We start from the raw sequence: 23640 nt of genomic DNA, 5'->3' as shown, positions 1-23640 counted from the left end.
TGGTAGTAATTAAATCACACCAAAAAATTACTACCGCATTTCTTTCGTGTTGCTGAATTCTTCAATGTCAAGGCATTGCAGCAACAATGTTTGAGCAAAGAAAGCGACTGTTTATCACTTTTTATTTGAACGTCATTACATCAACATGGCAATGGTGTTTCAAATTACCCAAGCTATAACCTCATAGTTATTCAATAAACCCCAACATGTAACAAAAATATCAACAAAACAGCAAAACGAGGAAAAGTTTCTTACCCAAACCCAGAGAGTAAGCGGCAAACAAGAAACAGTCCGTATCCCTGAACAAAGGAAGAAAGGAATGCGAAAAATCCATTGACGGACATACAGATCAGAAGAGACTGCTTTCTTCCTACTTTATCAGCCAGTCCTCCCCAGAAGAAGGCTCCCATCATCATCCCCAGGTATACTATGCTGCCTGTGAGAAACATTGAGGTTAAGAAGAAAGGCAATCAGTTAGAGGTGCTGTACCATTAGAAAAAAATGTGCAAAACAAAATACAATTTTTAATATCTTATGCATACAGTTTTTAGTATCTTAAGCGAATAAATCTTAACAGATCTCTAAGAGGCTTATTGCTATTTGGTTGAGGACCAACCCTGTGTACAGGTTCTCTGATAAAGACATTTCAGTGAATGCTGACAGATCAGAGCTGGATGCAACAGGGAAGAAAGACATCCATATGTTCTGTGTTTAGATCAGATTTGCAACCTATAATCTAAACACAGAACATATGGAGCATAAAAAAATTTGCAAAACAAAATACAATTTCTAATATCTTATGCATACAGTTTCTAGTATCTAGTACTAGTTTCTAGTATAAAAGCGAACAAACCTTAACAGATCTTTCATATTTAATCACATAAAGCAGCACAAGTGCATGATAATTAAGCAAAAATGGTAATTGTGCAAAATGTTATATGTAGAAATAATTTCTGTGAATGGTTTGGCATTCAACAGAATTAGAAATTATGTTTTGTAAGTTTTCTAATGTAACTTTTTAGTTAGCACCCTCATCTATGGTTTGAGATCCTATGCTATACCACCGTACATTTCAAATTATATGAGTGATATGGAAAGGAAAATAGAATTTTAACAATCTTGTAAATGAGTGCTTGTAAACATAATTTCATTTGGGTTAAAGAGACGGTTTAAAGAACATAATCTTCCATAGGGGAAGTTGCACAAAAGAGTACTGGAGCTCTCAACTGTTAAATCAGACCTGGACAGACCAAAAGTATAAGTGATTGTAATGCTTGCATGTACCATGCAATGGTGTTAAAATGTTAAGTAAAAAAAAAATTATAGCAAGGGGATTTAAATAAATGTACATCTAAAAGATACACGCCATCTTTCTACCCTGGATCTACTACAATGAATGCACTGGTCTCTTTATAGAGAAGCAAATCATCCCTAGTTCTACACATGAAGAGATGTTTTATATATAAGTTGTATATCTACAGATTCATTTTAAGCCTCTGCAAAGCATGGGGAGTAAGCACAAGAGGTCTTTGCCAATATTGGATTTTTTAAGTTTAAAAAAGAGATGGTGTGGGGGGGGGCAACAGAGAGGCTTATTGCTATTTGGTACAGGTTCTCCAATAAAGACATTTTAGTGAATGCTGACGGATCAGAGCTGGATGCAACAGGGAAGAAAGTAATACATATGTTCTGTGTTTAGATCATAGTTACAAGATCTCAAACTGAATAATACAGCGGCAGATAGTGACAGTCATTTCTTAAACAGATTAATAATTTCAATGGTGACCTGTGAGACCTACTAAATGGCATGCTTTATAGATATACAGACAAGGGATAATTACAAGACACTGGGGCAGGCATTTACTGTATTCGTATGGCATTGATTTGAAAGACCTTTACTACAGACATGCAGGGACAATGAGTCATTTGTAGGAGTCAGGCATTTCTTAAGCCCCTTACAGAACATGTCCTATGGTTAGCTTCAGCTAAGAACATATAATTTGTTGGAGTATTTTGTTCTATCCAAAACACGTAAATGAATGTATAGGTCAAGTACAGCTAGAATATCTGGTATAATTGGCGTATCTCATGATAACCTGTCATGCTTAATGTAAACTAAGATCCCAGAAGGCCTGTTTCCCAACCTCATGAAATTATAATTCATTTCTTCCTTTTAATCTTTGCTTTTTTAAAGCCTTTGTGAATATGTTAGGTATCATACGGTTTATTTCTTTTAAAAAAACACACTCCAAAAATGTCTATTTAAAAATTGCTAATCCCTTGTTTTTTTCCTACTGTCAGGTTTCAAATATTCGAAATTTTAAAATGCACAGTACCATGGTTAGTCAATATTAACATTTAACGTCTTCATATCTTTCATTAGATCAGTGCACAGATTAGGAGAATGTCTCTTTGTATAAGGATCAACGTGTGGGTTAATTTTAAAGATAAGATCATTTACAAAAAAAGTCCTAATACCTTTGAACGCCAGACTATCTATGTATAATTTTCATCTCTACAAGGTTTCATAGCATGCAGTGAGTCCTGTATTACCAAAGGTATGTTTCCATTTCTTTTCATTAATACAATCATAGATAAACTCCTGCTGGCAGTGCATTTAAGAACAGCAACGCCAAGGGATGTCATCGCAAATAATAGATTGTACTGTCAAAAGCAGACCTTCCTCCGAACAGCTGTTTGCTCAGATAAGGCAAATACATATGAGAGTAACAATGAACTAGTGAGCCAGTGACTTCGTACAAAATGAGCTTTATGACTCCAGGTTTTATGAACATTATATATCTACTAATATGTTTTTTTTGCCAAGAGACTTTACTTTATGCAAATTAGACTCACAGCTTTATTACGGAATTAGTTGATTGTATTTTATACTTTTTCCAAATGATTCCTCGTTACTCAAAATACGTTACTCAATGGTAAATTAATGCAATTAGGTGTAGAATAGTACAAGGGGCAAACCATGCCTATAATGCCCCCTCCTACATGCCTGTGATTGCTAACATGGATGCAGTTCAACACCGTAGGCAGCTACCTAGTTCATCCATAAGGATGGCCCTGACAAGGAGATATAATGTCCTTTTCACATGACACAGCAGACATTAAACACTGGAAAAAGTAAAGAATGAAGAAATAATTGAAAGAAGAATACAACTGATGGGAAAATCAGCAGTCTTGCATTAATGTAATTCAATGTAACTTAGGAAAGTGTTAAAGATCAGCAAGGTACAGTATGTCTGAACGGTGCAGCAGTGTAAAATGCTGCTTTGTAATTTACATGGCTGCTGACTCCTGAAGTCTCGAGTGAATGAGCACCTTCTGCCAGGAGTGCTGAGTATCCATAAATATATATGCATCAGGAAGAATGTGCTTTTATTACATATCTCCCATGGGGCTCCTTTCAGCACTAACCTCGATTATGACCTCGCCACAAACACCAAGCAAATGGTAAGATCTTAGCAGTGTTTCTTTTTATGGGATCCCTTCACTAGGACTGACCAAGTGCAATACCCCAACTCCCGCCCCAGACATGGCATACCTATATTATCTGTTGGTTTTCTTCAGAGAGCTGGAATATTGCCTCTTATTCTGGCACTCTACTTTAGGTCATTTGAAAAAGATACTACTTACATCTGCACAGACCTCCACGGTATCAGTGACTCACAAGGGAGGGCATCTTCTGGACTGTGGGACAGGTAATGTCGGGTGGCCCCATCAGCCCCTTTGCCATAATGTATGCCCCCCCCAGTCAGCCCCCCTCCTGCCAGCTGGAAAATTGATAGCTGCAGTGAACTAAGGGGGTCAATTGACTACTGTGTGATCAGCCTATAGTGAAGTTGCTGTCCTGCATATGTGCTGCCTTTGGCCCTTGCCATACTATGCTACTGGACTCTGTATTGTTTTTCATAGAACAGAAGACTTCAGGATTCCAACTCTTTTAAAATTAAAAACGGGAATCGCTGTTCCTTTAATGCAGAGTAAATGATCCAATGTGCTGTGAATATTAATGTACTGTTATTTTTGCTTAGTCGATACTATACATAGACTGATCCGCTTAATGTATTCTAATACTATTAACTACACATTCCAACATTACTATCATTCAGATCATTATTTGGCTTGATTGATCAACAATGTAAGTTTAGCCTGCAAAGCAAATCCAAAAGTGACTGGACTGCATCCAACACAGACAAAAGCTATTATTTCTACCAGGAAGCACCATCTTTGTGAATTTCATTGAAAACCACAAACTATTTCTTTACGATTGCACAGATGAAAAGGGATGCATAAATAGGAACATAAAAATAGAATTAGTACAACTTGGGTACCTGAATGGCAGCAAATATCATTTTTGTTCTCTTTTTAAACTCTAGAAATTAACTAGGGACAAAGTAAAAAAAAAAAGCCGCAGTGACGCAGTGGATTGCTTAGGTCCCGTTTTTATGATACCCCTTATTCTTATCATATTCTTAGTAAATAAGGAGGCACTCTTAGCCCGCCCTGCATCCCTGGTAATTAAAGAGAGTATTGTAACTCCATGTCCCAGGTCCCAGGCTGTAAAAGAAGAATAATTCATCAGTACCACTCTTAACAAGCTCAGAGCCCCAAGTGCAGACTTAATAGAGGACGTGACAAACTCAAGCCTTACAAGTTGCCTATAACAAAGCTATACTAGCTACAGACTGATCTCTCTGAGAACAAATGGAGAGTTGGGGAATGTGCCAGTACTCAAGGTAACTTTGGCCAAATGTCACCAAATTCATCAGCACAGAAGTCAATTCAGCCATGTGTGGGTCTGAATAGACCACTTGCTGCCACTGCTAAAGCCCTGTGGGCTTGTTGTTCCAGAGGATCATCTGTTTCAGATGTTTAAAGCAAGTGAAGAAATTAATTTATGCAGGTCTTTTTTACAAAAACATTTCGTTTTTGATGAAGCACTTAGTTCGACAGACTGTATTATGTATAAAGAAAGAAATGACAAGGTGTAGGCTGCACAGTGACAACAATCACAGAGGCAATTCAGCTGCTTGACAAGTGCAGTAATTACACAACCCACAATCACTGTCAAGCTCTGCTTCAGGAACACACTAAAAAAGCCCCAAAATACTACGTTTTTCCAACAAAGCAGAAACTTTTCCCCTAATTTCACAAAAGTGGTGTTTTGCAAAGCATTTCAGAAGCTCAATATTTAAGATAGTGTTTAATAATTAGCTCTTTAGAGCACTTTAAAAGAAAGTCAGTGCACAGACGTATGTGTACTGTCTACCTAGGATGCTTCTCTGGTAGGGAAGTCTACTGTTACCAAGCAAGTACACATAGGAGGGAGCCCCGTAGTCATGGCTCAATAAATACCCAAGTAAGCCAAGGGCCACCACTTGTAGGTGTGAAGGAAAATATCAATCTTTACTCAATATCTCATCCAAAAGTACAGATATTTTTCACAATGAAATTTAATTTTAACCAATAGTATCATCAATACTATATTTTTTTTTTTCTGAAGATAGATGTAATCTTGCCAGCAGGGTCCACTTTACCTAATATCTCTGTCAATTCTAGCTTTGCCATACCTTTTAAATATACATATTTTAAAAAGCACTGGGTAACTTCTTGGTGCTATATAAATAATAATAACAACAATAATAATAATACTAACAATCCTTAATGAATATACTTGAGTGAGACTACAAGCAAAAGCCTTTTAATAACAAGCAAAAAATGTTTTAATAAAGAATAGAGCATTTATAAATGTATTCACTTTTTTAGAAACCTAAGGTTTTATACAGATTTAGGAATGTCTTTTATTCAAATATTGGTAGTCTACTTTTTATCAATGAGGCGTAATCTAAAACAGTTAAAAACACTTTACAAAGTTTTGTGTTTCTGTCTCACATGGCTAAAAACCTTTAAGATCATTTACTTTTTAAAAGGAAAGATTTCAATTTGCTCTGGGGTACAGCCTGATGGCACGTGAAGCATTACAAGGCTAATGAAATTTAGTAATTGGATTCCGACCTGCCAGTCCCCTGAGAAACATACACTGTGGGAGAGACTCTGATTGGTGATTTCCTGACAGATTAGAACCTAGAAAAAGTCGGGTAATAGTCTTCCTCATCAAGCATTTAATAATTACATGTATTATAAACATTGCAATAAATACCAAAGTTTGAAAAAACTTAAACTATATTAACCCCTACATTTTTTGGTAACTATACTGGAAGAAACAAACTTACGTCCTAAGAGTCTTCTTGGCATGTTTTTCCTATCAAATGGAGAATTCACTTTAAGATAGGCGTGTTGTCATTTAAAACCCTAAAGGACCAGGGACCCTGTTACCTGAAAGAGCTATTAACACCCTACATCCCTGCTCGCCCCCTCCGATCCACACATATGTCTCTTCTCTCATTACCCAAAGTGCGCACAAAATCCGGCTCCAATGCATTCTGCCATGCTGCTCCCACATTCTGGAACTCTCTACCACTTTCAATCAGAGAGGCTCCATCTTTAGAGACTTTTAAAAAAGACTTAAAACCCATCTTTTCTCCCAATCCTTCAGATAATTCACTCTTGCTCGTATGCATATACCTGTAAAGTGCTTTGAGTCCCACTGGGAGAAAAGCGCTATATAAATACTTGTTGTTGTTGTTGCATGTTATAATGCATTCGTTGGGTCTTAAGGAAGTTAAGCCAGAGTCTACAATAAAACTAGAGCTGATGATGGCAGCTAAACCTTACAGCTGTCTCAGGTCACAGCAGGGAATACTCCCATCCTGGAACCTCTCCTGCAAGTGGGTTTGCAGTAATACAGGCTAAGGGACTTGGGCGTTAGATTGGTGTACATGCCAGGTGCTTGCTTGTCCATCTCTTTCTTGTGCTGCATCAGGTTTTAGTATAAGGCCTAATTCCAGATAACACAGAAACATTGGGGCAGGGTATAGATCCCAAGTACGTCCTGCTGTTGGGGCCCAATATCTCCACATGCTTTCACATTACACAAAACCTCAAGCCAGTGATACTACATCAAGTATGTTGGAGGTACCTAAGGCATATACTGTATAGCAGTTGTCATTAGTGCCAACTTTAAAGGGCTCACAGGTGCACTAAAAACCTTGTGGTCCATGAGAACTGCCCTTAACCTGCACTACAGGGGTCTGCATAATGCCTGTTACTGATGTTGATGCTTGACAACTCTTGTTGGCATTACTGTGTTTCCATGCGTGCTACATGCAACATCCCACCACACTGTCAACAAAAGGAGTGTCAGCTGGGGTGACTTCAGTAGTTATTTTCTATTAGGACAAGTTACATAAAATATAAATAGTTATATATAAATATAACTTAATTCTTCAATACATGTTCAATATGGTATAACGTGTATGTTTCTGTGTGTTTTTTCAGTTGATAGCTGATGTCTGATAAATCATGAGCATCGTTTTAATTAATCATTCGGTTGTCAGTTTTGTCAAAATATTTAATTGCTAATTACATTATTTATACTTATATTATTTCAAACCAGCACTTCTACAACACATTACAGCTTGCTATATCTATCTATCTATCTATCTATCTATCTATCTATCTATCTATCTATCTATATATATATATATATATATATATATATATAAACAGAGCATTATTATGTCCAGAATATGTTAAACAGACCACTGATGGAACCCTAAAATCTATAAGGTAGTTCTCAGTATGAGGCAAAAATATGAAAAAGGGGGCATCTTAAAAGTGTGTTCACAAGCCTTGTAAGCTGGAAGGAACATTTTATTAACTAGAACTTTATGCTTTGATTATAGAAAGGATATTTGATTTTTTGATGATTACAGTTCATATGTTGGATGACCACACCACGTGTAATTGTCAGGTATCTGGACTATGCATGTTTGTTGCAGCCAATTGTTAGTATTTTTGCACAATAACAAAAAATGATTACAAAAAAAAACTGGAGACCTAGCTTGCGCACAAACCTGCTTCAAATAACGGCTTTGTGTGATGTGCCATGCATATATTTTCAGCATCTAAAAATTAGAATTAATTATATTGACGGAACTCAGGGAGAAAATCCTTTGGCAGCAGGTTCTTGTATTTAGAATTGCAGGTGGTGTGTATTACATGGTAATTGAACTATTACTTTAATTGTATTCTTGCCAAAAGGGGGCAAATTCCTACTTTAATTGAAACAGTTTCTAATTAAGTGTGCTCTTTTGTTGCAAAATGGCTAACAACACTCTTTCTATTTTCAATGCGATACACTTAGTTGATTCCATGAAGTATATTTTTTATACTATCCAGGGAAACATGTAAGTATTTACTGATGTAAATAATACCATTTTTTTAAACTAATTTTATAGTAAAATGTGCGGTAATCCCACTGATTTCTGTTCTATTCTGTGACTTGTGATGAATTTTGTATAAAAAGTGTGCTTATAAGGTTTTTTTATGCACTTAAATATATAGCAATCACAATGTTGATGGAAGCCACACTGAATCTTGATTTGCTCTTTTATCTTTAAAGTCTTCCTTAGAGGTTATATAGTATACCTCTGCTGCAGTATTTTACATTTAGTACCTTCCTGCAGGAAAACTGTCTCGTGCATCTGCCTAGAGACTGTGTGCATCTACTTATAATGCTTTTTTTCCACATAGATGGGTTCATTGACTTTACCCAAAGGCACTCAACACGCTGATATAATCTTGGATTGTAAAACAGGTTTAGTGCTTACATCAACAAAAGAGGCAGGAAAGGCTATAGGAGCCTGTGTACAGGGCTGGATTAACCCCTTTCAGGACCAACGCCTCTCCAGTGACCCGTAGAGTCCCTTTAGTGACTCTGAGAAGCATTGGGATCCGGAGAGTTTCCAGGTATGATTATATCCTGCAGAAACACTCGGATAATGCAGCCACATCCGTGGAGAAAGAGCAGTGCAGAATCTCTTTCTCTGTGAATCCATCTGCAATATTATGGCTTCTTGGAGTACTTCCACAAAAAGGATGGAGCCACAGCAGCCACCACAGGGACAGCCTCTTCCCCTTTTGCGTAAAAGCCCTAGGATGCCAGGTTAATGGAGCCAATACGAAGGAGAAGCCAATGAAGAAAGAAGACAGAAGACTAAGAATAAGCAAGAGAAGAAGCAGAGCTGCGGAAAAGGAGAGAGTGTGGGAGAGAGTTAATGGGAGTGCAGGAGAGTTTGAGATAGCATGAGATATATATATATTTTAGGGGGGATTTTTTCACTTTTTTTATACATTTTTTGAACTTTATTCATTTTTACACTGCTCTCTATCAATGTACAATATATGGATATCCACTATTACATTACCAGTAGAGTTCCACAGTAATCATGGGGTTCGCCTTAAGGGTTCCCCTGTACAGAAATTATCTGGATCCTATCGGGAACCCTATGATTGATATTTGCAGCTCTGTGACAAGCAAGTCCTACATAAAAGGGATCTCTGGTGAAGACAGTAATGACATCACTAGTGGGAAATGCCTGAACTTTAGTTTGGGCATATAAATCCTCTTTGGATGTTATAGAGCTTAGTTAGGGTGCCATTAAATTCAATTGACTGCTCAGGGCCACAAATTTTGACAGCCTGATATTTCCTGCTGGTGCAAAAAGGCCATGACGTAGGAGATATGTCATTGGTCATTGAAGACATATCATTTACATCCACAGTCCTTAAAGGCTTAATCAAAAAGCACATGAAGCTATTGTGCAAGAGCCCCTGGGTGGTAGGGTAGGTACTCATCCTCTATTATACTTACTTGACTGTTTAGCCCAAACTTCTCCACTGCTCTCATGAACTGTGCTGCTGTGAACTCTCAAATAATATGAAGGACTATAAGACACTACCAGAGAGGAACTGACTCTACAGCCAGTATCTAAATTACCTGATTACCCCGGTGAAGAGCCAGCTCCACTCTCCCAGTGCCCATCAGCATCCAGACAGGGAACTTGCTTTTAATCAGAGTATACTTTGGCTTTTCATCCTCCCTCTTCTTCCCTCTGTTCACTGTCCTCTCTTTCTTTTCCCTTCATGGACTAGTGTGTCCAGTCTCCAGGTGCACAAGTACTTGTATACTGTAAGGGATGGCAGCCCCCTGGTTACAAGGAAGTGTCTTTAAGTGGCTGATAGCAACTCTAGGCACTCATTTTAGAGGAGCTTACGTGTCTATTTTTTTCCACTCAACATGAACATGGTGCGAGTTCATGAAGGAATGTAAAAAATCTACAATAAAATGTTTCTGTTTTATTTTTCATTAATATTTTTTTTGTCGAAATGGAAAAACAGATGGATGCAAAAAGGGGCTCTTTGTATGTATGCAAGCGCTACAGGGCCCCAATCTCCTTAATCTGGCCTTGCTTTATACTTTTTCCTACAAATACTACACACAGTGTTATCCATTTTTTTAGACAATATTTATGGAACGGAATACTATGCTATTTCAACATTTGTTTTATCTGAACATTATTTTAAGTGTATGTAACTGTTCCATGATACATGTAATGTATTCATTCAACATTAAAAATATATATGGTGCTGATCTCAAAACCTTCATGCCTTCAATGGCTGTCCGTGGTAATTAAAATCAAATGATGGCACTGAAATGCAGTGTCTAACCAAGGCTACATATCATTGGATTCTCCCCAGGTAATTTGCTATTAAAATCCTGAGCACCTGTGCATCTCTTTCTGCCAAAACCGTGGTCACGCCTCATATGGAAAGAAAACATCATCTCTGAAAGCTGGAATATGCATTCAACAAATATTATGTTAAAGAGCATACAACTCTCAACCATTGCAAAGCACTAGGTTAAAAGTGTGTTTAAATCCCTAGTCCTACTCATAACAAGCATACCACCCCTTTGGGACTGGGGCTCTTTTTATTTCCTAAGAACAAGAGGTGTTTTTTTTCCCATTTTCACCATATGTTTGTGAAACCATGATTCCTCTTCCTTCCATATTTGATGAATAAATTATACATGATTTTGTTTGGGACAAGTAGGACCTTTTAAAATCATAGAAATACATAAAACATAATAACTATTAGTGATAATATATACAAAACAAATAATATTGTTGCCTACAATTCTGTCTATAGAGTAGGTGCCACAGCTGACCAATTTGTGTTCTATAACATTCTCTGATTGCATTAATATCCCACATACATATTCTTTATATGTTCAATGTTCAACATATTACCCTATATTATACATTTACTAATACTACTGGTTTAAAGGGGTTTGGGAGTAGTGATATTTATTTATTTATTACAAAAATTAGCTTTTTTAGGATCACACTTCTAATCATGCTTAGCATGCTTAGCTTAGAGTGATGGGAGTTGTGGTCCACAAAAACATGTATCACACTTGTGGACATGTGGATTTACTGGTGAGATTTTATTTTTAGAATGATTATATGGTTAAACCTCTTCTTATATATTTCTATCCTTCCCTTTTTATCAATGTCTACCCTGCAATAGTGTGTGTACCGTGGCCTAGGTGGGCTGCGTGTGCAATCTAAATAACAATCAGAAAGTCACAGAAGAAACCGCTAGTATTGAAATTGAATGATCTTTCCATTTCACTTTATAATATGTTTATTTAGTGATTTATTTCTCTGCACCTGTGTAGCTGCTAAACATTCACAAGTCATTCCTATCTCCCCATTGCAGCTGACAAAGCATTTCCTCCAATGAATTTATATGCATCCATTCCTACATGTCTATAACCAACAATTTCCAAAATGGAATAAAAAAGACATCAGAACTCTAGCAACAAGTTTAATAATGCAATGTTTACAATATCACACTATACTCTTTGCACCTGTCTGGGCTAACATCAATGTGGAAAAGCTCTACAGATAGGAATAGACCTGCAGGAGTATTTCATGGCCAAATGGAAATATGCTTAGTACAGCGGACTAATTACAGGCTGCATCTATGGTTGTAAGAGCTATAACTGGGGGGAAATGTACTACATTGCAATAACAATCTGAAAGCAGAAGTATGTGGTCATACTGTTTGTGTATGTGGTCATATTGTTTCTTTTATTTTTTATTTGCTCACCTAGATTAAGAACTTAATTTACAAGCAAAAAGAGTTTGTGATTAATAATGCCCAGGTTGATGATAACCATTAGGATTAATTAGGGTAAATATCACATTTTTTGCTATTCTATTTGTACATGTATGTTAACAAATGTTTTTACTTAGTTTTTTGGAGGGCTTAAGCTGAATGTTAATGTTCAATAAAAGGGTAGTCTACATGTACCATCAGCATACCTGGGAACTTAGCAGGGCTGGCTGTCTAGGTATGTGTATGTGTGTCTGGGTGTGTTAGTGTGTGTTTTTGGGTATATGTTAGTGTGTAAACATGTGTCTTTGGGTACATTTGTGTGTGTGTGTGTGTGTGAGGGTATGCTAGAGTATGTGGGTATTTTAGTGTGTGAACATGTGTCTTTGGGTATGTTAGCGTGTGCGTGTCTTTAAGTATGTTAGTATGGGCGTCCTTATGGGAGTGTTTTAGCGTGTGTGTCTGGGTATGTTAGTGAAAGTGTGTTTGTCTGGCAATTTTAGTGTGTGTGTCTGGGTATGTTATTATGTGAACAAGGGGCTTTTGGGTACATTAGTATGAGCATCTTAATTAGCGTTTGTTAATGTGTGGGCCTGGGCATGTTACGGAAAGTGTATGTGTGGGGGGGGTATTTTAGTGTGTGAACCTGTGTCTTTGGTTAGTGTGTGGGTATTTTAGTGAATGTGTGTGTGTGTTAATGTGTGAACATGTGTCCCTTAATTATGTTAGTGTGAGTGCCTGGGTATGCTAGTATGCATGTGGGTATTTTAGAGTGTGAACATGTGTCTTTGAGTATGTCAGTATGTCTGGTTGTGTTAGTTTGAGTATTTGGGTATGTCTGTATGTGAACATGTGTGTAAGTGCTGAGTGTCTGTGTGCGTGTGTGTTAGTGCGCGTGTCTGGATGTGTGTGCTACAGCAAGTGTCTGGATGTGTGTGTTAGTCTGAGTATCTCTCTCGAGGTCAGACCCTGGATCCACCCCTGAAATGGGGCAGAACCTGGGTGGAGAGCGATTATAACTAAGCCACTGCTTCCTGTCCAGGAACTAAGGACATTAACCCAGAACCCCAGGAGAGCAGCATTCTATCAGGATACTCCAAGTAAAACCTTGTAGATTCCCAGCTCCGGCCATCAGCATATGATATTAATGTTAAAGCAGGAAGAACTCCTCATTCTTTCCAGCTATTCTTGTACTTTGAAGACAATGCCAACGTTCCCGATGGTCTGGTAGCATAGTGAGCCAATAATACTAATGAAATACCATCCAGGGGGATTTTTTTCCAAAGTGGCTATTTTAGTCCTCTTCCCCTGTCTTTTTATACATAGAAACATATAAACATTCAATTCAATGCCAGATAAGAACCATCTGGTTTGCCCATCAGGGCTGGATTAATGGTGGAGCACATGGAGTGATTGCTCCAGGGCCCTAGCGTTGTGAGCGGCACTGCAGCAGTTGCTCCAAGGTATTGCTGACCTAGGGGAGTAACCCAGCAGCCACACAGGACATATTTTAAGCAACGGGTCCTTCTCCTCATGCTGTGCATACTCTGAGTAGAGCCTCTAACTTTGTCAGCAATTGGGGAGTTAACACAGATGATAGCAGTGTTATTGAAAAGAGTTCTGTGCACTGATAAATATGTAGAGGAATGATGGATGAAGCAAATAGCTGTACAGTGATAAATGGAAGTAGATAACTTCAGGTCATAAGAAAAATACAGTGCAAGCTTCCAGACAGAGCAATAGATGAGATCGACTTGTTCATTTCTGTGGAATACCGTTCATACCTCTATTCCAACAAAGGAATGTACTACATATTCCATGAAGGCAGCTCCTCAGCAATAATCAGAATTAACCCCTTAATGACAACGGCTGTACATGTACGGGCTCAAAATGCATTGTTTTCAATGGGTTTAGAGACTGCCCATTGTCCTTAAGGGGTTACAATTTCCACTACTGAACTGAATTACCATGTATCTTCTAGCAATTGTGCACCTTGTTTGTATCATCACTCTCATCATATAAGGTTTTCTAAATAATTTTAAGACCCAAGAGCAACAGGCATGTTGTGCTCTGTCCTGATCAGAGAATAATACCTACACCCTTAGAAAGAAGATATAGGTAGTAAACCAGGCTGACCAATGAATTGCTGTTATAAAGGGTCATCAAAATGCAATGCAACACAATAAGTAGGGTTTTAGTATTAGATTCGCCAGTTTCTTTTGTTTGGTCAAGGGGGGCAGACTCCTCTCAGTAATATGACTTTTCTCTTTGTGCAGATATGTATTCCTGCTGAGATAATGATTAGGGAAAGCTGGAGAATCTATTTCACTGAATAGAATTGGCTTTTATGTACAATTTTCATTGTAATCTGTCTTTGATGGAAAAAAGAAGAACTCAGAACAATATGTTTCAAGTATTTCCTTCCCATGTGTAAGACTATATAGCCATTAAATCAGTCAATGTGAAATTAAATTCAAGCCACATGGATATATTCTTCTGCTAAACAAGAGAGACAAGAGGAACAAAAAAAAATGATATGCTTCACCTAAAACCTCACAGAGCACTGGACTGAATTATGACATTATCCATTTCCATAAATTACTGTCAGTAAGATCTTATCTATTGTTTATTTGCTGTATATATGCATTGTCATTTGATATATCTGTCAAAAACTGGGAACTATGTATTAGGAGAAAAACTGAGCAGGTAGATCAACTATGACAGATTATTTCCCCCAAAGACTAAAATAGTTAAGTCTGTATAAATTTAACAAAATAAACTATTGTAATTGGTTTACAAATTTTAAATATATTTTATATGTAGGGCCTTGGTATTTTGCTTTAATACCTTTTTGTAATTACTTGGCAGGAAAACTATCTTCTCAACTCGCATTGAACTGCTGGGCCTTACCTGGCCATCTACACTGGGGTTATTGGATACTTGGTTTTTACTTTTAAATTGGGCATTTGTTAAAGTTGGAATTAATGGAATATTGTTTTATTTTAATTTTGTTGTTTTGGATCGGGTGGAGTCCTGCTCGGGCACCAAGTGTTGCCAAACAAGAAGATTGTTTCATTTGTTCCAAGGGGACAATTTAACAAAATTTGCAGATTGTGTCAATTTGTATGAATCTATGAAAACCAGGCTAGAGCCCTTATGAAATGGCTGAAAACTAAGCAAAAAGGCTCTCTATGGCAATATGGCGGAGCTTCCAGTGATGCCCCCACCCTCTGATTGGAGGATTGGGAGAGAGGATGTCAATGGAAGCTCCACCATTTTGCCCTAAGATAACCTTTTGTGAACATCCACCAAAATAGCAGAGATTCTGTTGATGTCTGCTTCCCTTATTAGGGGTTGGGGTAGATGATGTCATCGGGGGTGCCACCATTTTGCCCTAAGATAACCCTGTGTGAACTTCAGCCAAAAAAATTAGCTTCCAGTGATATCCTCTCCCTTTGATTGGAGGATCGGGGGAGATAAAGTCACTGGAAGCTCCAATTTTGCTCTTAGATAACCTAGTGTGAACTTTAGCCAAATCCTGGAGCTTCTGGTGATGTCCTCTCCCCAATCTTCCAATCAGGGGAAAGGACGTCACCAGAAGCTCCAAAATTTGGAGCGGCAGGTTACGTCCGGGACATGCGTTAGAAGAAAGAAGAGAGAAAAGTGAAGCTAGAACAGAGGCAAAAGGAGAACAAGATGTAGAACAGGAAGATGTAAGACACAGAATCGGAGCTGTGGGACACAGAAGCAGAAGAAGTCAGCAGAGAAGGTAGAGAGACATTCAGAGAGAGAGCATGAGAGAGAGAGTGAAAATGAGAGTGTGAGAGTCTAAGAGAGTAAATGTGGGCATGTGAGTGTGGACAACAAATTTCCTTGCTGAAAATGAATGTACAAGAAAGAAACCAAAAAGTTTCAGGACAGATCAAGGATATTTTTTTGTCTTTTTCTAGATGTGTGCAAAAGATAATAAAAAGTTGAATGTGATGAACTTGGGTCTCCTTCCACCAATTTTGTATACCAATGCCTGCTTTGCATCTAATATACATATCTGGGAACTTCTCCCTTGCGGGACGCGGCCAGGACTGCACACTGACGTCAGCGGGCGCTCCAGCTGACGTTGGTGGGTGGTCCTGCTGACGTCGGTGGGCGGTCCTGCTGCCATCGGTGGGCGGTCCCGCTGACACCAGGGGAGTTCCCGCTGGCGTTCATACTGACGTCAGGGGGAGTTCCCGCTGACGTCGGTGGGAGTTCCCGTTGATGGCAGCGGGAAACACCCCCATTTAAAGGGGTCTTGACCCGGTGAACCAGAGGAGCAGCGCTCGCCCGGCAATCTCCGGGTCAAACCCGGAGTTCCCAGGTATGCTTATATAATTCTAGAGGGCAGTGCTATAGCTGTTGTGGAATCATAACATGCATAATGCTGATTAAGCTTCCTGTTAGTTTTCACTGCATTAGACAATAGAAATTCTGAATAATCTTAGCAACACTCACACAACACATACTTCAGTATTTGGTTGTTTTTTTATTTTTTTGTTTTCTTTGGCATGTATTACGGTATAAAGAAAACCACCTTTGTTAATACAGTTACAGCTCTGGTCTGTTGAAATATTTTATCTAAGTAAGCTTTCTAGTCTGTGGAAATAACTCATTTATATTCAGTATTAAGTTATTCTGCAACTGCATCACTAGAAGACCAATTTCTAGCTAATTTATTCTATGGAATTATCCACTTAGAGTGAACCACACTGATCTTTATAATACCCTCCCTGTGCTTACTTGGGGCCATAATTATTATTCATTACGAGCAAAAAAGATATTGCGAGAAATGTAGCTGTTAGTGTGTTTACGTATAATCCACTACCAAAAGGAGGCTATGATAAGCCTCTGTTGCAGCATGTACCTGCCTGTCTGCGGTTGGTTTATGGAACGAAAGCTAAGCTGACACATCTGACCTCCAGGGAAAGAGAGGAAGCTGATCTGACAAGAGACACTTGCTTGTCAGCAATGGAGCACTGGTGTAATCTTTTTTTTTCTAGTGCCTACTTCTGCTCGAGTGGAAACTCGCATAGATGTCTGGTGAATATAAATTGCTTACCCAAACAGAGAGTAATGTACCATCTACAAAAGAAATTAATGTTCTGTCCTTGACCAAATCTAGTTTGGAACAAAGACACTTAACATCTTTGTGGTTTCATGAAGAACAGATATTATAGAAAATTGTATGGGTATACTTAAAAGAACAAGAAATATATATATATATATATATTCTTTATTCTGACCCTGTTAATGATGGACAATATGGACAAAAGTATTGGGACACCTGACCATTAAACCAACAGGGACATTGCATTCTAATTACATAGACATTAATATGTAGTTGGTCCTCTTTTTGCAGCTATAATGGATTCTACTGTTCTGCGAAGGCTTTCCACAAGATTTTGGAGTGTTTCTGTGGGAATATTTGCTAATTCCAGTACACCATTTGTGAGGTCAGGCACTGATGTTGGACAAGAAGGCCTGGCTTGAAATCTCCATTCCAGTTCATCGCAAAGGGGTTCAACAAGCTTGAGGTCAGGGCTCTGTGCTGGCCAGTCAAATTCTCCCACACCAAATTCATTCAACTACGTCTTTATAGACCTTGGCTTTGTGCACCACTATATGGACAAAAGTATTGGGACAAACCTCTTATTGAAATCAGGGTTTGGGCTAGGCTTTTCCAGCGAAGGAAAATCGTAATTCTTCAGCATTCCAAGACATTTTGGACAATGCTATGTTTCCAACTTTGTGGGAGAAGTTTGGGGAAGACCATTTTCCATTCCAGCATGACTATGCTCCAGTGCATAAAGCAAGGTCCATGCAGACCAGAAGAGCAGACCAGATAGACTAAATGGTTATCTGCTGTCAAATTCTGATTCCAAAGTTGGCTGGAAACTGGTAACCAGCTATAATTTTATTCGATCGATAGAGAACACACAGTTCCATTGGATTCAAGACCACACTTTTGTGTCCCATGCCCTTTACATGCAGAGGGACAGTGCTGCATTGGTCCTGGACCTTTCTCTGTATAGCTACAAACTTGTGTAACTTTTAGAACTAATCATGATGGTTTTAAATTGAATGATACAATTGAATATACAGTTATATGTACAAATATGCCTGGAGGATACTCTGGCTAATTAACATGTAACACAGCAAGGTATGACATTTGCATGGTTAGGTCAGAAGGGACAATGTGCAGCTGTTGTTGGAAGACACATTGACTGATGCATGTAGAGGCTATTGATACAATTACATGGATTCACTTTGTAGTCATAATGATGCTGGTTGGATCATTCTATAATGGTTATATTATGTAGGAAGGAACCCTCTGATTAGGGATATATATACGGTATGTATTAAGTGGACTTATATTGTGATTTTACTTTCAGTTATTTGTGGAATGTGTGTCATATTTTGTGTCTTAGCCTACTATATATTTGTATCAACCTGTGGGTTATTTAGGTTTTTTTGTGTGGATTGTTTGGGTTCATTTATTGACTAAAGGTACCTAGTTATATCCAGGGGAGAGTTAGCAATGGGGCTAATGTTTCATGCCCCTGGTGGCTAGGGGACCCCACTTGCTGTTGTGTTATTTCTGGAGAAGCCTACACTGTACAGAAGGAATACAGTACTTGTGAAGTGATGTGAGAGGTCAGATAGGGCCAATTGGTGCAAGGGGCAGCAGGGCCTCTCTTGCAGCAGGGGTATTATGGTTGTATGATCAGTAAGGGCAGAATTAGTTTCCTATTTTCTGACATGTGACAGGATGTACCAGTAAGAAGCTGCTTTAGTGGTCATATGTTACATTCAGTAAGAGGGGAAGCTGCATGGCTTTGAAGGGAAAGGAAAGGCTTAGAGTTATGGTGCCAGGATTCCCCAGCCTGGAATCTGCAGCTTCAGGAACAGATAATCTGCAGGTAGGAGCTTGGTGTGTATGCAGGTGTGTATATGTATTTAAATGAGGTATCTATGAATGCATGCGCTAGAGCCTTCTAATCAGAACTGTGTATATGTACGCATGTGCATTATTTAGGGGTCTCGAGAAAGACCACGTGTCTTTCAAATATAACGGAGCCCTGTTGCTGGAAAGAGCACTTAGGAAGCAAGCGTTGCTCAGGCGATGTTGCTAAAATGCCTCGATATGTTGTTTCTTGGTAAATCTTTTTATTTTGAAAAAAATCAATCAAAAATTTTACCTCTTTGGCAAAGATTGGAAAATACTGGTGGTAAAATGGCTGCAAAAAAAGGGTCAAGTTGAATACCCTGGATACTCTACTTTTGAAAAATATGTACATGTGGGGGAGTGATTCAGAAATGTATGATAGATATCAGTGTTACAATGTCACTATAGCTAATTTTCATACTTTTAAATGAAACAGTCCTGTCACAAAAGGGTTAAATATGATTCCTGGGAAAGCCACTGTCTGGGGCTTTCCAGTTCTAAGCTGAATTGTGTTCTAACTGCCTATGAGTGAATAAAAAGTACCAGAATTGGAATGCACTGTATGTGGATTATGGTTTATGGCATATGTTTGTGTTATTATTATGATTTTATCAGGTTGTCTACTGGTGATCTGTTGTGTTTATATTTTTTGGCGAGAGAGAACATATACTTCTCAAGACCTATGCAAGTGACAATGCTCAGCGGACTGTCTGCCATGACAGCAACTGAAGAGCATCAACTTTACCTATACTTAACCCCTTCAGTCCCCTATGGACGTACCGGTACATCCAAAAAAAAACGCATCACAAGAATCCCCTATGGACGTACCGGTATGTCCTGTTCTTCTTGCCCTTCTTTATATAAAAAGCATTTTTCACTTTATTTAACCCAGATGTTAACATTGCAAAATATTGAAACAAAATATCTCTTTGTCTGGATTCTCGGTATATACCGCTTTTGACTCTGAACCAATAAAATACTCATTATTATAGTATACAGGATTGATGGTATTAACTCTATTAAATCTATAAAAGGAAATTGATTGAAAATAGAAAAAATCTTAGGAAGATTTCATTCTTGTATATACTATGTATATAAGGTCCTTGTATTATCACATTCATTAACTGCCTTTCACTTTGCGATAAAGGAAGATGAATGTGGCTAATATATGTTGACAGTGAGTAAAGAATGAATATAGCCTTGTTTCAATTTTACACATGAAACAGATTATACAATATAAGTGTTTCATGTGAATTTCTGCCTTTATATTCTATAAGTGTGAAGTGATATAAAAATGTTGCATTTAATTAATGAACTGTAAAGAATTGGAGGAGCCATATGATATTTTAATGCACTGTGAAAATTATTAAACATTCCAGTATATAAACTGCATTATGAAAAACACTGGTAAAACACAAAAAATCTATGTGTACTACTTTTTTAAGTGTGGGTTTCCATTAGAATTTGTGCCATGGAATGTTTGAACTATACATTTGCCCATACCTGTTTGATGGCAAATCAAGCATACGCAAAAATCAAAGAGTATTTGTGAATCTGCCCAATGGATTACACCCTTTCCCGTTTTTTGTGCATTTAGTCATCTTGAGATTTTATGAGAATCATTTTCTCTGTAAGAAACCTTCCCACATCAGACATTCTATGTTTGACTAATCAGCACTCTAAACACCTTCGGTGAGATCAATTTTTTTTGAAAACCGTTAATATTATGATATTCTGTACATGTTTTATTGAAATATATTACACCGGTTTTTATTCCTTGTGTATCTATATTTAGTGTGTATAAAGCATAACCATACATGTGCAAATATTGCCATGACTCACAGAAATTTCCCCCAAAGGTATTTCAAAAAAATAAGCTTTTTAAAAAGTATTTTTTTAATAACATATAACGCTCAGATATTTTGACACAGTTCTGAATCATGTTCTCATATTACATGAATGTGCACTGCCTTTCTCTGCCTAGTTTCCTAACTTTAGATATTTAGCTGCAGCAACAAACTCAGTTATTATGCAAGAATACAAAACATAATATTTATAAATATTATAGCAACACAATTTCCTCATCTGCACCTGGAGCAAAGTGAAGATGCAGCCTCGTAAAATCACTTCTTCTTGCTTCAAGTTGGTCTTTGCTTTAAAGCCTTTTCTTCTTCAAGCCAAATAATGAACATATTGCTATCCCTGTGTATGCTGTTAGTCTAATTGTATTTCTTTGTGCTGCTACAGTACACATAAGTAGATTAGGTCTGCAAACATCACTAATGGATCCTTGAAAATTCCTTGCTGCATTAGACTCTGAGATCAATCTCTTTTTTTTAAAGGCTAATATAACTAAATTAGAAATTAGTCTGACTATATGTATCAAACCACAATCCATCAGACTGCGGAGAGATAATGAGAGTAGAGACGTAAAAAGCAGAGCTCACTTCTCCTTCTATACTAGTATGTCTTTTATGTGCTCATGTTATTGTTGATAGTAATCTTATTGTTAAATTGGTATTTTCCTCTTAATGCTATAGTGCTACAGATTCTGCGTGTGCTTTGTAAATAAAATGTAAAAATATTGATATTACAATTTTTCAAATGTAAAAGTATACCTAGGCATTATTGCAAAGCTAATGGGGCTGGGGACTCAAGCAGTAACATATTTATCTTGGGCACTGCAGAGTGCCAGTATATGACATCATATCTGGCCCTCCATGTCCTTAATGCTTTGTAATGCACCCTATTGAGGCTCTACATAACCTTCATAGTGTAAATGGGCCCGTTGGGGAGATCAGAGATCTCTCTTGTATACGGGGCATTAAGCAGTGGCACAGTAGAGGAGCAGATCACCCTCTGCTGTGCCAGATGGCCTAAGCTAGAATACGTTGCTGGATTCCAGATGATTCGGTAATGTGTCGCTGCAAGAAGATCAGATTAATTAATGCTGGTTAACACATAGACTTAGTTTGTCAGGAATGAGAGGAGCATGTGTCAGAGCCTAGATTAAGCACCCTCCCAATCCTGACACAAGACCTGTGTTTCTACAGGGTGAGTTGGCTTGCTTTGTCCATGGGCTCCCTGAGCTGGTCCAAGGTCTATTTGTGATATTCCACAGCTAGTGTACTTGATTTCCAGGACACTTGGTCTTAGAGTTGATAGAACAAAGAACATAGAGAATAGAGATAGAAAATGGGAGTAGGAATGAACTGATTCTTAATTATAGTTTTAAGCCTTTAAGCTGAAATGGTTCAAAGTATGATAATGATTCCAGTCCTTTAAAAGTGTTTCCCAAAGCATAATGCTGGAGAACTAGCGACTTTGATGGTCAAACAGAGGCAAACCATTGCATAGTAGAGCCCTATTCACAAGCTTACAGTGTGTAGGAGGCACATATGAATGTAATAATCTCAATTTGAAAAGCTATTAAACATATTTTTTGGAATTATTAAATTGTACACAAACAATAATGCATTATAGTAAACACTGAGCATATTCATTAAAATTAAAATAATTACAATTTTTATTGTCTTGAACAAACATTGATAGTTCTAGACGTGATTTAACTGGTATTAAGTCAAAAACAAATTTCATTAGAATAATTAATTATCCTGCGAGAACAAATCTCCAGCTTAGTAATGGGTTCTACAATAAGACAGCTGGAATTTACAGCTTCATATTTCTTTTTCTTACAAAGTCTTAACATTCATGCATGGTTTTCTTGGTAGACTTACACAAAAAAAGTCCCAGACCATATGATGCAAAAAACTGAGACAAAATGTTTAAAAGGCCAGCATAAAACGAGTGCATAAAAATTTCTTATCTCTTTTGACCATGAAAATGTTTTGTAAACCAACAGAAAAATTAAAAAAAATGTGGAATTTTTGTAACTTCAATTCCTGTGTTTTTTTAAATTTTTGGTCATACAGTATATCTACTCAATGGTAAAAACATATGATGTTGGGTATTCTTAGAAGCTGAAGGTGGCTAAACACATTTCTGGGGTTTCTGGTTGTGGGATCATATATCTTGAGTATATATATATAGGACTGTAAGCTCATTTGAGCAGGGCCCTCCTCACCTGTTGTCTCTGTTAGTCAATTTGTTATGTTATATACTACTTGTTATGTCCTGTCTACCCATTGTACAGCGCTACGGAATTTGATGGCGCTATATAAAATAAATCATAATAATAATATTGAGTAACATTGTGCTGTCAATGGTGTCAATAGATGTGGTGTTTTGATTGCACAATGGGAACTGGAAGACATGGTACTGATTTGTTTGTTGTTCATTTCCAAATGTCCATGCTCTGCTGCTTATCTTTAAGTCACCACTGTCTGGGGTTCTATGACTGAATGGAGCCTATGATGGGAGAATACATGTGTAACATATGGAGAACAACCTTGTAAGATTTCAGCCAACTTGCTGCCTGGAAATTGGCTGTTGCTTAACAAGATCAGGTGGCTTGTCAATGACCTTTTAAGAGGAAACAATCAGGGGATAGAGGTGTATCCCACTGAAGAGCTGATTGCCTTGAGTACTTCAGAATGCAT

At 37.8% G+C, this 23640-nt stretch overlaps 1 protein-coding gene across 1 annotated transcript in view; it reads right to left on the bottom strand.

Moving 5' to 3' along the window:
- The window catches only part of SV2C (synaptic vesicle glycoprotein 2C), an 85619-nt gene that overhangs the window by 44505 nt on the left and 17474 nt on the right, over positions 1 to 23640 (bottom strand). Inside the window, exon 3 of the mRNA XM_053447960.1 lies at positions 256 to 436. Coding sequence (XP_053303935.1) covers positions 256 to 436 — 181 coding nt within the window. The remainder of the gene's footprint in view (positions 1 to 255; positions 437 to 23640) is intronic.

The sequence above is a fragment of the Spea bombifrons genome, chromosome 1 (genome assembly GCF_027358695.1).
Source record: "Spea bombifrons isolate aSpeBom1 chromosome 1, aSpeBom1.2.pri, whole genome shotgun sequence".
Lineage (NCBI taxonomy): Eukaryota > Metazoa > Chordata > Amphibia > Anura > Pelobatidae > Spea > Spea bombifrons.
The sequence above is the reverse complement of the archived record's forward strand: the minus strand, read 5'-3'. Positions and strand labels throughout refer to the sequence as shown.